Genomic DNA, 13,727 nt, shown 5'->3' with positions numbered 1-13,727 from the left:
ATGTAATTAGTAAGGAGCTAAGGTGGCAAGCATAAGCAGCGCAAGGAGGGTGGGAAGGAGTGTGTATGAAAATGAGGGTGGAGAGGTAAGGAGGAGCTGTGAGGTTGAGAGATTTGTTGACTAGAGCGAGAAGTAAGAATTTAATTCTCAGTGGTATAGGAAGCCAGTGGTGTGACTGAGTAGCAAACAAGGCTGAACTTGGTGTTGCTAGAGGAGATGAGGCAGAGCAGGTTGTGTTTGGGGAGGCACTGTAAGAGGCGGTGGGATAGTAGGCCGAGTTTGGGGTTGCTGTAGGAAGTGGGAGTAGCACATTCACGCTAGGGTGCTGTGAGTACAACGAGCTGAGTTTGGGGAAGCAAATGTAACATAAGAAATGACATTGACACATCAGTTACTACAAAGTAAAGTTGCATTAATGGTCCATCTGAAAATTAGAAATAAATCAATTCAGTGTTTATTGGTTCAGTTGATGTCTGCATGTATGGCATGTCTAAATACATGCACAGCACATTTTGATTGTATTATTCTTAAGTATTATTCCCTCTTCTTATTTTGGGGTCAAATATGCAGCAAATAGGCCATTATGTGGATAGATTCGGTGGTACCACATCCCGTGGGTGCCATATTTGTGCTCATTAACATCTTATCAAGTTTATGCATCGCCTCACCTCAATGTTAGGGGAATGTGTTCTCATTTACAGTGAGTGGCAATTGCTGCAATAGTGTTTATTATGTAACAAGAAATGTTTTATTTACTACATATTTACATTTCCTGATGATACATTTTATAGGAGAACTGTGCAGTAAAGTTTTTTACAGTTTCTATTTCATCCATAAAACAGTTTGAAGCTTGACAAGACTGTATAGTGCACAGTAACACGGTAATGTTCACTGAAATACAAAGGGTTATCAAACCATTATTTAATTGGGGTTCATGTAATTTGTTGCCTTAATGTAATCAGAGGGACTAGTCACTCTTTAGAGCCGCACACCCTAACTTTATTGCCACTGTAACCTTCATAATGCAGAACATAGGGGTCTATTTACTAAGCCTTGGATGGAGATAAAGTACCAGCCTATCAGTTCCTAACTGCCATGTCACAGGCTGGGTTTAAAAAACGACAGTTAGAAGCGGATTGGCTGGTACTTTATCTCCGTCCACTTTATCTCCATCCAATGCTTAGTAAATAGAACCCATAGTCAAGCATTTACAATGGAAATAAACTGAACCCAGCCCTGATATCCTTATGGTATAAATCAAACATGATACTCAAGTACAGCAAGCAAAAGCGTTTTTCCGCAGAACACAGGATCCCAAGGTAAATTTAAGTTTTGCCATGGAAAGTAAGGAGCGAATGTTTTCCAGGTGGTAATAATGAAACCCAAGATAAATCTACAAAGACAGAATGGGCAGCAGTAGCATTATGAAGCATTTTCTTTATATATTTACTTTGTTTTACTGGAACAACATAAGAAGCATGGATTAAAGCCTGAATACTTACACAAAGTGACAAATGTCATAATTAAGATCTGCGCGCCAGAACCAAGGAAAACAGATAGCAGCATTCCCTTCCTGGGTGGCCTGAAAATATCACCGTGCACCAGTTTCCAACCAAACTCTTCTTGAGCATCTTCCTGAAGGAGACAAAAGAACGACGTGTCATACAATGAGGTAGATGTGTTAACCTGGAGAAGGCATAAGGCAGCGATAAACCAGTGTTAAGTGCAAGGTGATAATGCACCAGCCAATCAGCTCCTAACTTAATTTACATATAGGAGCTGATTGGCTGGTGTGCTTACCACCTTGCATTTATCACTGGTTTATCACTTCTTTATGCCTTCTCCAGGTTAATACATCTGCCTCAATATATGAAGCACATGATGCGTGCCTATCAGCATTCTGACACATTACAGAAGGGAAACATGACTTGACAGGACAAAGGTTTTTTTTTTACTGTTTAGCAGTTACTTACTGTGGAATCCATCTGGTTATATCTTGCAATATCTTTGTGCAGTGTTCTTAGCATAATCATGGCAACCATACCGGAGAGGAAGAGAACAATCACTAAGGAATTCATTATGCTGCAATAAAATTAAAAAACTACAGTATTTATCCAAGTACAAAATGTATTTATTTTTTTTAAAAGACATACTTGTATTATAAGATCACCAGAAACTATAAAATTGTTCCAAGTTCATTAGTAATGTTTCAAAAGAAAATGAATAAGAAAGTAAGTTTACGGAAGCAAATATTAAATGATACACGATAATGCCTAACTTTGTGAAATGTCATGGTTCATCAATAAACAGTAACAAAGGGGGGAAACTCTAATCATTATATCAAACACATACTGTTGGCCAAAAGTTCTTGCAACAATCTTCAAACATATTAATATATAATTGTAAATACAAAATGTACTTACCTAAACCACTGAATGTGTGTGTGAGGCATAGATTCTAGAATGTAATCCCACCTAGATGCCCATCGGATGTTTTTTTCCTCCTAACAATTAGGGAACAATTTTTATATCAATATGAATATATTTCAGTTAATATGTGAATGATGCAAACACAGTTTATATTGGAAATGGTCAACTGAATGTAAACAATGAAATGGATCCTACAGCAGATGAAAGACTAACATCCAAGGTTAAAATGTGATATATTAATTTAAGATAGATAAATGGGTTTTAAACCTGTTAGCATACCTTAAGTTTATTTCTGATGTGATAGCAGTTACCAGGTTTAAAATTATGAGTGATAGAGAAGGACTTGCAGAAATATGGAGTCCCGTGACAAGGCCTGGAAACTTAAATGTATTGCTCAATATATGAACCATAACCCTATTGTTTGTTATGGTAAGTTTACTATGGTGAAAAATAAGAATTTACTTACCGATAATTCTATTTCTCGTAGTCCGTAGTGGATGCTGGGGACTCCGTCAGGACCATGGGGAATAGCGGCTCCGCAGGAGACGGGGCACAAAAGTAAAAGCTTTAGGATCAGGTGGTGTGCACTGGCTCCTCCCCCTATGACCCTCCTCCAAGCCTCAGTTAGGATACTGTGCCCGGACGAGCGTACACAATAAGGAAGGATTTTGAATCCCGGGTAAGACTCATACCAGCCACACCAATCACACTGTACAACCTGTGATCTGAACCCAGTTAACAGCATGATAACAGCGGAGCCTCTGAAAAGATGGCTCACAACAATAATAACCCGATTTTTGTAACAATAACTATGTACAAGTATTGCAGACAATCCGCACTTGGGATGGGCGCCCAGCATCCACTACGGACTACGAGAAATAGAATTATCGGTAAGTAAATTCTTATTTTCTCTGACGTCCTAAGTGGATGCTGGGGACTCCGTCAGGACCATGGGGATTATACCAAAGCTCCCAAACGGGCGGGAGAGTGCGGATGACTCTGCAGCACCGAGTGAGAGAACTCCAGGTCCTCCTCAGCCAGGGTGTGCCCCTGACCAAGTAGCAGCTCGGCAAAGTTGTAAAGCCGAGACCCCTCGGGCAGCCGCCCAAGATGAGCCCACCTTCCTTGTGGAATGGGCATTTACATATTTTGGCTGTGGCAGGCCTGCCACAGAATGTGCAAGCTGAATTGTACTACACATCCAACTAGCAATCGTCTGCTTAGAAGCAAGAGCACCCAGTTTGTTGGGTGCATACAGGATAACAGCAAGTCAGTTTTCCTGACTCCAGCCGTCCTGGAAACTATATTTTCAGGGCCCTGACAACATCTAGCAACTTGGAGTCCTCCAAGTCCCTAGTAGCCGCAGGTACCACAATAAGCTGGTTCAGGTGAAACGCTGACACCACCTTAGGGAGAAACTGGGGACGAGTCCGCAGCTCTGCCCTGTCCGAATGGACAATCAGATATGGGCTTTTGTGAGACAAAGCCGCCAATTCTGACACTCGCCTGGCCGAGGCCAGGGCCAACATCATGGTCACTTTCCATGTGAGATATTTCAAATCCACAGATTTGAGCGGTTTAAACCAATGTGATTTGAGGAATCCCAGAACTACGTTGAGATCCCACAGTGCCACTGGAGGCACAAAAAGGGGTTGTATATGCAGTACTCCCTTGACAAACTTCTGGACTTCAGGAACTGAAGCCAATTCTTTCTGGAAGAAAATCGACAGGGCCGAAATTTGAACCTTAATGGACCCCAATTTGAGGCCCATAGACACTCCTGTTTGCAGGAAATGCAGGAATCGACCGAGTTGAAATTTCTTCGTGGGGCCTTCCTGGCCTCACACCACGCAACATATTTTCGCCACATGTGGTGATAATGTTGTGCGGTCACCTCCTTCCTGGCTTTGACCAGGGTAGGAATGACCTCTTCCGGAATGCCTTTTTCCCTTAGGATCCGGCGTTCAACCGCCATGCCGTCAAACGAAGCCGCGGTAAGTCTTGGAACAGACATGGTACTTGCTGAAGCAAGTCCCTTCTTAGCGGCAGAGGCCATGAGTCCTCTGTGAGCATCTCTTGAAGTTCCGGGTACCAAGTCCTTCTTGGCCAATCCGGAGCCACGAGTATAGTTCTTACTCCTCTACGTCTTATAATTCTCAGTACCTTAGGTATGAGAAGCAGAGGAGGGAACACATACACCGACTGGTACACCCCCGGTGTTACCAGAACGTCCACAGCTATTGCCTGAGGGTCTCTTGACCTGGCACAATACCTGCCCAGTTTTTTGTTCAGGCGGGACGCCATCATGTCCACCTTTGGTCTTTCCCAACGGTTCACAATCATGTGGAAGACTTCCCGATGAAGTCCCCACTCTCCCGGGTGGAGGTCGTGCTGAGGAAGTCTGCTTCCCAGTTGTCCACTCCCGGAATGAACACTGCTGACAGTGCTATCACATGATTTTCCGCCCAGCGAAGAATCCTTGCAGTTTCTGCCATTGCCCTCCTGCTTCTTGTGCCGCCCTGTCTGTTTACGTGGGCGACTGCCGTGATGTTGTCCCACTGGATCAATACCGGCTGACCTTGAAGCAGAGGTCTTGCTAAGCTTAGAGCATTGTAAATTGCTCTTAGCTCCAGTATATTTATGTGGAGAGAAGTCTCCAGACTTGATCACACTCCCTGGAAATTTTTTCCTTGTGTGACTGCTCCCCAGCCTTTCAGGCTGGCATCCGTGGTCACCAGGACCCAGTCCTGAATGCCGAATCTGTGGCCCTTTAGTAGATGAGCACTCTGCAGCCACCACAGAAGAGACACCCTTGTCCTTGGAGACAGGGTTATCCGCTGAAGCATCTGAAGATGCGATCCGGACCATTTTTCCAGCAGATCCCACTGAAAAGTTCTTGCGTGAAATCTGCCGAATGGAATCGCTTCATAAGAAGCCACCATTTTTCCCAGGACCCTTGTGCAATGATGCACTGACACTTTTCCTGGTTTTAGGAGGTTCCTGACTAGCTCGGATAACTCCCTGGCTTTCTCCTCCGGGAGAAACACCTTTTTCTGGACTGTGTCCAGAATCATCCCTAGGAACAGCAGACGTGTCGTCGGAGACAGCTGCGATTTTGGAATATTTAGAATCCACCCGTGCTGTCGTAGAACTACTTGAGATAGTGCTACTCCGACCTCCAACTGTTCTCTGGACCTTGCCCTTATCAGGAGATCGTCCAAGTAAGGGATGATTAAGACGCCTTTTCTTTGAAGAAGAATCATCATTTCGGCCATTACCTTGGTAAAGACCCGGGGTGCCGTGGACAATCCAAACGGCAGCGTCTGAAACTGATAGTGACAGTTTTGTACCACGAACCTGAGGTACCCTTGGTGAGAAGGGCAAATTGGGACATGGAGGTAAGCATCCTTGATGTCCAGGGACACCATATAGTCCCCTTCTTCCTGGTTCGCTATCACTGCTCTGAGTGACTCCATCTTGATTTGAACCTTTGTATGTAAGTGTTCAAATATTTCAGATTTAGAATAGGTCTCACCGAGCCGTCTGGCTTCAGTACCACAATATAGTGTGGAATAATACCCCTTTCCTTGTTGTAGGAGGGGTACTTTATCACCTGCTGGGAATACAGCTTGTGAATTGTTTCCAATACTGCCTCCCTGTCGGAGGGAGACGTTGGTAAAGCAGACTTCAGAAACCTGCGAGGGGGAGACGTCTCGAATTTCCAATCTGTACCCCTGGGATACTACTTGTAGGATCCAAGGGTCCACTTGCGAGTGAGCCCACTGCGCGCTGAAACTCTTGAGACGACCCCCCACCGCACCTGAGTCCGCTTGTACGGCCCCAGCGTCATGCTGAGGACTTGGCAAAAGCGGTGGAGGGCTTCTGTTCCTGGGAATGGACTGCCTGCTGCAGTCTTCTTCCCTTTCCTCTATCCCTGGGCAGATATGACTGGCCTTTTGCCTGCTTGCCCTTATGGGGACGAAAGGACTGAGGCTGAAAAGACGGTGTCTTTTTCTGCTGAGATGTGACTTGGGTTAAAAAAAAGGTGGATTTTCCAGCTGTTGCCGTGGCCACCAGGTCCGATGGACCGACCCCAAATAACTCCTCCCCTTTATACGGCAATACTTCCATGTGCCGTTTGGAATCTGCATCACCTGACCACTGTCGTGTCCATAAACATCTTCTGGCAGATATGGACATCGCACTTACTCTTGATGCCAGAGTGCAAATATCCCTCTGTGCATCTCGCATATATAGAAATGCATCCTTTAAATGCTCTATAGTCAATAAAATACTGTCCCTGTCAAGGGTATCAATATTTTCAGTCAGGGAATCCGACCAAGCCACCCCAGCGCTGCACATCCAGGCTGAGGCGATCGCTGGTCGCAGTATAACACCAGTATGTGTGTATATACTTTTTAGGATATTTTCCAGCCTCCTATCAGCTGGCTCCTTGAGGGCGGCCGTATCTGGAGACGGTAACGCCACTTGTTTTGATAAGCGTGTGAGCGCCTTATCCACCCTAAGGGGTGTTTCCCAACGCGCCCTAACTTCTGGCGGGAAAGGGTATAACGCCAATAATTTTCTATCGGGGGAAACCCACGCATCATCACACACTTCATTTAATTTATCTGATTCAGGAAAAACTACAGGTAGTTTTTTCACACCCCACATAATACCCTCTTTTGTGGTACTTGTAGTATCAGAAATATGTAACACCTCCTTCATTGCCCTTAACATGTAACGTGTGGCCCAAATGGAAAATACGTTTGTTTCTTCACCGTCGACACTGGAGTCAGTGTCCGTGTCGACCGACTGAGGTAAATGGGCGTTTTAAAGCCCCTGACGGTGTTTGAGACGCCTGGACAGGTACTAATTGGTTTGCCGGCCGTCTCATGTCGTCAACCGACCTTGCAGCGTGTTGACATTATCACGTAATTCCCTAAATAAGCCATCCATTCCGGTGTCGACTCCCTAGAGAGTGACATCACCATTACAGGCAATTGCTCCGCCTCCTCACCAACATCGTCCTCATACATGTCGACACACACGTACCGACACACAGCACACACACAGGGAATGCTCTGATAGAGGACAGGACCCCACTAGCCCTTTGGGGAGACAGAGGGAGAGTTTGCCAGCACACACCAAAACGCTATATTATACAGGGACAACCTTATATAAGTGTTTTCCCTTATAGCATCTTAATATATAATAATATCGCCAAATAAGTGCCCCCCCTCTCTGTTTTAACCCTGTTTCTGTAGTGCAGTGCAGGGGAGAGCCTGGGAGCCTTCCTAGCAGCGGAGCTGTGTAGGAAAATGGCGCTGTGTGCTGAGGAGAATAGGCCCCGCCCCCTTTTCGGCGGGCTTCTTCTCCCGTTTTTCTGACAACCTGGCAGGGGTAAATACATCCATATAGCCCCAGGGGCTATATGTGATGTATTTTTAGCCAGCATAGGTACTTTCATTGCTGCCCAGGGCGCCCCCCCAAGCGCCCTGCACCCTCAGTGACCGTTGGTGTGAAGTGTGCTGAGAGCAATGGCGCACAGCTGCAGTGCTGTGCGCTACCTCATGAAGACTGAGAAGTCTTCAGCCGCCGATTTCTGGACCTCTTCTCTCTTCAGCATCTGCAAGGGGGTCGGCGGCGCGGCTCCGGTGACCCATCCAGGCTGTACCTGTGATCGTCCCTCTGGAGCTAGTGTCCAGTAGCTTAAGAAGCCAATCCATCCTGCACGCAGGTGAGTTCACTTCTTCTCCCCTAAGTCCCTCGTTGCAGTGAGCCTGTTGCCAGCAGGACTCACTGAAAATAAAAAACCTAACAAAACTTTTACTCTAAGCAGCTCTTTAGGAGAGCCACCTAGATTGCACCCTTCTCGGCCGGGCACAAAAACCTAACTGAGGCTTGGAGGAGGGTCATAGGGGGAGGAGCCAGTGCACACCACCTGATCCTAAAGCTTTTACTTTTGTGCCCTGTCTCCTGCGGAGCCGCTATTCCCCATGGTCCTGACGGAGTCCCCAGCATCCACTTAGGACGTCAGAGAAATATATATTATATATTTTTATGTTGTGTGACAAAAACACCGGAATAGTGTTCGAAGGAAGGTATATTTTCCATGCCCTACCCTGTATGTTTGTTCTGCTGAGAGCTTTTGCCAATTGTTAAGCCGGTTAAAGGGTCCTGGAGATATAATATTGTAAACAGGATTATGGAACAGGTTCCATCTCCTGGGGTAGATGGCAATGCACAGCAGCTGAGAGATCACACCAAGGTTTCTGGTGCAACCATCATCAACCAGTTTTATTAAGCAGCAAAATAAAACAAAAATCATAACTAATACCTTGCCATATGGCATTAACTACACAAGTCACTCCTGGCTAACACTACAAAAACACAAGACCTTTCACCAAGTATAGCTCACTTGTTTTCAGTAGTAGGTTTTCTCTAACAGAGACTCTGCAGTCTCTTTCCTAATGCAGTGTGAGCCTTTTAACACCCTCATGCAGGTGAAATCACTAATTATCCTGCTCTCAGGCTACAGGCCCTAAGATCTAAACTGATAGATGGGGCTCACCCTCACTCTCCATCCAAAACCCCAGGATCCCTTAACCAGCTTACCAAAAGCCAGAAAGCTCTCATCAGAACAAACACAACATAGTAATGGGGTTTCTGAAATGCATAGGTTAGAAAGCGCTGGCAAATCCTTCCCTCAAGCACTATGCTAGTGTCTCTGTCTCACAAACACACAGGTTAGATAAAGCGGCACTCTATAAATAATCCAATCTACATTAGCAGATTACTGCAACGTTTCAATGCTTTAATACCTCGTCAGGCACAATACTGATACACAAAAACTCACTCACCTTATACCCTGCAACCCCCACGTGACGGCGGTGTCCGGATATGGAAGGATAGTGCCCACTCAATAAGTCATGTATTAAAGCATTGAAACGTTGCAGTTATCTCCTATTGTTGATGGGATTATTTACAGAGTGCCGCCGTCTCTCACCTCTTTGAGTGGGCTCCATGCTATGAGTTCCTCCGGATGGCACTTTAGCCAGGACCAGATTACACCACCACCAAACAATGAATCAAGGGCCCTAATAATCACTCCAAATATACCAGCAGTACACTTGACCACATATATAAATGAATAATATCAATTTATTTAAAAGCACAGATTACTAAAAGAGATACCCCTTCCATCTTAGGGTGGAAGAGAGAAAAAATACCCTTCATGTCATCTGTGACAAATTATTGCTATGTGTATGTGAAAGGGGTATCTCTTTTAGCAATCTGCTTTTAAATAAATTGATATTATTCATTTATATATGTGGTCAAGTGTACCGCTGGTATAGTTGGAGTGATTATTAGCGCCCTTTGATTCATTGTTTGGTGATATATATATATATATATATATATATATATATATATATACACACACACACACACACACACACACACACACACACACACACACATATATATATATATACACACACACACACACATATATATATATATATACATACACACACACACATTATATATATATATATTTATTTATTTATATTGATTTAGCATTAGACATGTGATGACGTGTAGTACTGCCTATGTCGTGTATATGGTGAAGTGTCTATGTAGGCTATGTTATATAGGTAAGACCATTCGCACCTTTAAGGAACCAATGGCTTTGCACAGTACAGCTATTCGAGCTGCTTTAAATGGTAAATCATCTGAACAGCCCCTAGCGAGACACTTCGCCATGCATACACACAGTTTGTCCAGCTTTAGACATATTATTGATCATGTCCTGGAAACCAAAAGAGGAGGAGATAGACATAAACAGCTCCTCCGAATGGAGTCTAAGTGGATCCATATCTTGGATACCTTTAAACCTAGGGGCCTTAACGATCATCTGAATTTGAATGTGTTCCTAAGCTAAGTCTGATATGTGCATTGACTAATATCGTACATGGTAATGTTCTAATATGATGATGTATGATTATTATGTGAATGTTTAATGAATTATTAAGAGACTTGAGGTTAATTCATAGTGGACTCACTATGTATTATTATTCTGTTACCGCTTGTTACTTCACTTTTGGTGGGTTTGTTTTTTATGTTACCAGGCTACGACGCTGTGTTGCTGTGGTAACCGGGGACGTGACGTGGTGAGGTCACTAGTGACCATTTCCGGGAACTCGAGCAGCATCACCAGCCGGGACCCGCAGCTGACCAGCGCTAGGTGCCTGATTGTGGGGGTTATTTAAGTTAAACGTTGCAACGCTGTTTGTACATGTTGCTGGACGAAGGGCATTAAAGCCCGAAAGCTTGCTACGAAACAACTTGACTGACTCACTTTATCTATTTGTTTAAGTGCACCACGGCAGCTGAACTATTGTGAAGGAGGGTGCCGGCCTTTTTGGATGTGAGATTTTTTATATTATATATATATATATATATATATATATATATATATATATATATATATATTGAAAAAGAATGATGAAGGCGCACTCAGTGAATCAAGATATAAAGTAGATTTACTACAAGTAACAGGCTCACATACTTCAAGGTTTAAAATCACCGGCTCATGGAACTCGAAAGCGCTGTATCCAGTGTCTCTCACATCGGTTCGTCTCTCAGGTTGCCGGCATGCAACAATTATCAGGTCAGCGTCTCAGCTTACGGAACAAGTGTTCTTAGTTGGAAAGAACACGTCTTCGTTTAGGCCACGCCCAACGCATTTCGTCACTGTATGACTTCGTCAGGGGGTGTGGTCAGTGTCTCCAGCGATGTCTTTTTATACGCACTGATTGTTCACATCATATATTCAGGTGTAACACATTACTATCAATCTTATACATACTTTTATAACAGTAACTCTATAAACATCTTTTATCTTACTTTTCTTTAATACAGATATATATATTCTGAGTGGACTTTATTTATAGAAAGAATATACTAATGTTAAAAAGATTATCATACAATGATTATCATAAAAAAGATCATAAAAAAGATCAGGAGAAAAAAACTATAAAACGTATATAGCAAGCAATACTAAAATGTCTGTAACTGAAGTTCAAATAAGTCAGTATATAATTTAGGCAGTAAAGAACAAATCAATTACAATATTGTAAAACACCAAACAGTTTTCTATTGGATGACTTATATTTTGTTCGATATAAATTCTTTGTTACTTAGTGAAACAACTGACGGGTATACGTACCCACTAAGGGAGGGGCGACCGCAGGGACAAGAACAAACTAAGCTACCACCGCAACTGCCGGAAGAAGCCGGGGTAGACATGGAAAGGTCACACCACCCGCCGTCTTTCCCCCCCATATGGCAACTCAACCAGTCTAAAACGCAACCCCAATCAGTTGCTAATAGCAATATCACCAGTCAGTGGCATACATTACAAATATATAATTAGTTAATTATATCAAAGGATCTTGCTTCTATCATACACTCTTTACCCGTAACAAACCGTCTAATCATAAATTACTCAATTAAAATACTATAATAATAACATAAGAGAATAGAAAGAATAAAAGGATGCATTATATCATTAAAAAGGAAAGATACCTATAGCATCAGAATTAACCATATAGAAGGGAGATTAAATTATGCAGAGTGGACAATATGCTAATATATTCTATAATTAATGTAAAAATGATGTAATATCATAGGTCTCATTTAAACCCGACGGTGCGAGAGTGTTTAGTTTGTATATCCAAAAAGTCTCTCTTTTACTTAGTAGTTTTAGTATATCTCCACCTCTTGCATCCACAACCACATGTTCAAGGGCTTTGAAAGTAAATTGGGCCAAGGATGACTTACAGCAAACAGCCCAGTGTCTTGGGACACTATGCGTGGTGACTTTATTGACTATATTACGAGTATGTTCTAAAATCCTTAATTTTAAATGACGCTTGGTTTTCCCAATATATCTTGCTCCACAGCCACATTCTAACATATATATAACGTTGGTAGTTTGACAGTTAATAAAGCCTTTTATATCCCATGATTCCTCTTTATTACTACTGAAAATCTTCTTCCTTTCTCTGCTGGTATATTTACAAACCTTGCATTTATTACAAGGAAAAAATCCATTCACATTATCCAGCCAAGTTTTTTCTGTAATATTTTTCAGTCTGGATGGTGCTAGTCTATTTTTCAGAGTGGGTGCCCTTCTAAAAACTACCTGCGGAATTTCAGGAATTATTTTATTAAGTATGGGATCAAGCTTTGGGATATTCTAAAGCTTGATCCCATACTTAATAAAATAATTCCTGAAATTCCGCAGGTAGTTTTTAGAAGGGCACCCACTCTGAAAAATAGACTAGCACCATCCAGACTGAAAAATATTACAGAAAAAACTTGGCTGGATAATGTGAATGGATTTTTTCCTTGTAATAAATGCAAGGTTTGTAAATATACCAGCAGAGAAAGGAAGAAGATTTTCAGTAGTAATAAAGAGGAATCATGGGATATAAAAGGCTTTATTAACTGTCAAACTACCAACGTTATATATATGTTAGAATGTGGCTGTGGAGCAAGATATATTGGGAAAACCAAGCGTCATTTAAAATTAAGGATTTTAGAACATACTCGTAATATAGTCAATAAAGTCACCACGCATAGTGTCCCAAGACACTGGGCTGTTTGCTGTAAGTCATCCTTGGCCCAATTTACTTTCAAAGCCCTTGAACATGTGGTTGTGGATGCAAGAGGTGGAGATATACTAAAACTACTAAGTAAAAGAGAGACTTTTGGATATACAAACTAAACACTCTCGCACCGTCGGGTTTAAATGAGACCTATGATATTACATCATTTTTACATTAATTATAGAATATATTAGCATATTGTCCACTCTGCATAATTTAATCTCCCTTCTATATGGTTAATTCTGCTGCTATAGGTATCTTTCCTTTTTAATGATACAATGCATCCTTTTATTCTTTCTATTCTCTTATGTTATTATAGTATTTTAATTGAGTAATTTATGATTAGACGGTTTGTTACGGATAAAGAGTGTATGATAGAAGCAAGATCCTTTGATATAATTAACTAATTATATATTTGTAATGTATGCCACTGACTGGTGATATTGCTATTAGCAACTGATTGGGGTTGCGTTTTAGACTGGTTGAGTTGCCATATGGGGGGGAAAGACGGCGGGTGGTGTGACCTTTCCATGTCTACCCCGGCTTCTTCCGGCAGTTGCGGTGGTAGCTTAGTTTGTTCTTGTCCCTGCGGTCGCCCCTCCCTTAGTGGGTACGTATACCC

The 13,727-nt window shown here is 42.6% G+C and overlaps 1 protein-coding gene across 1 annotated transcript in view; it reads right to left on the bottom strand.

The window, feature by feature from the left end:
• The window catches only part of TM9SF2 (transmembrane 9 superfamily member 2), a 144,796-nt gene that overhangs the window by 17,051 nt on the left and 114,018 nt on the right, over positions 1 to 13,727 (bottom strand). The window contains exons 8-10 of the mRNA XM_063953226.1: positions 2,424 to 2,503; positions 1,974 to 2,082; positions 1,503 to 1,635 (exon numbers count right to left, since the gene is read on the bottom strand). Of these exons, the coding sequence (XP_063809296.1) occupies positions 1,503 to 1,635; positions 1,974 to 2,082; positions 2,424 to 2,503 (322 nt within the window). The remainder of the gene's footprint in view (positions 1 to 1,502; positions 1,636 to 1,973; positions 2,083 to 2,423; positions 2,504 to 13,727) is intronic.

The sequence above is a fragment of the Pseudophryne corroboree genome, chromosome 2, assembly GCF_028390025.1.
Source record: "Pseudophryne corroboree isolate aPseCor3 chromosome 2, aPseCor3.hap2, whole genome shotgun sequence".
NCBI classification, from domain to species: domain Eukaryota; kingdom Metazoa; phylum Chordata; class Amphibia; order Anura; family Myobatrachidae; genus Pseudophryne; species Pseudophryne corroboree.
Note: the sequence above shows the minus strand (reverse complement) of the source record. Positions and strands in the feature narration are given on the sequence as shown.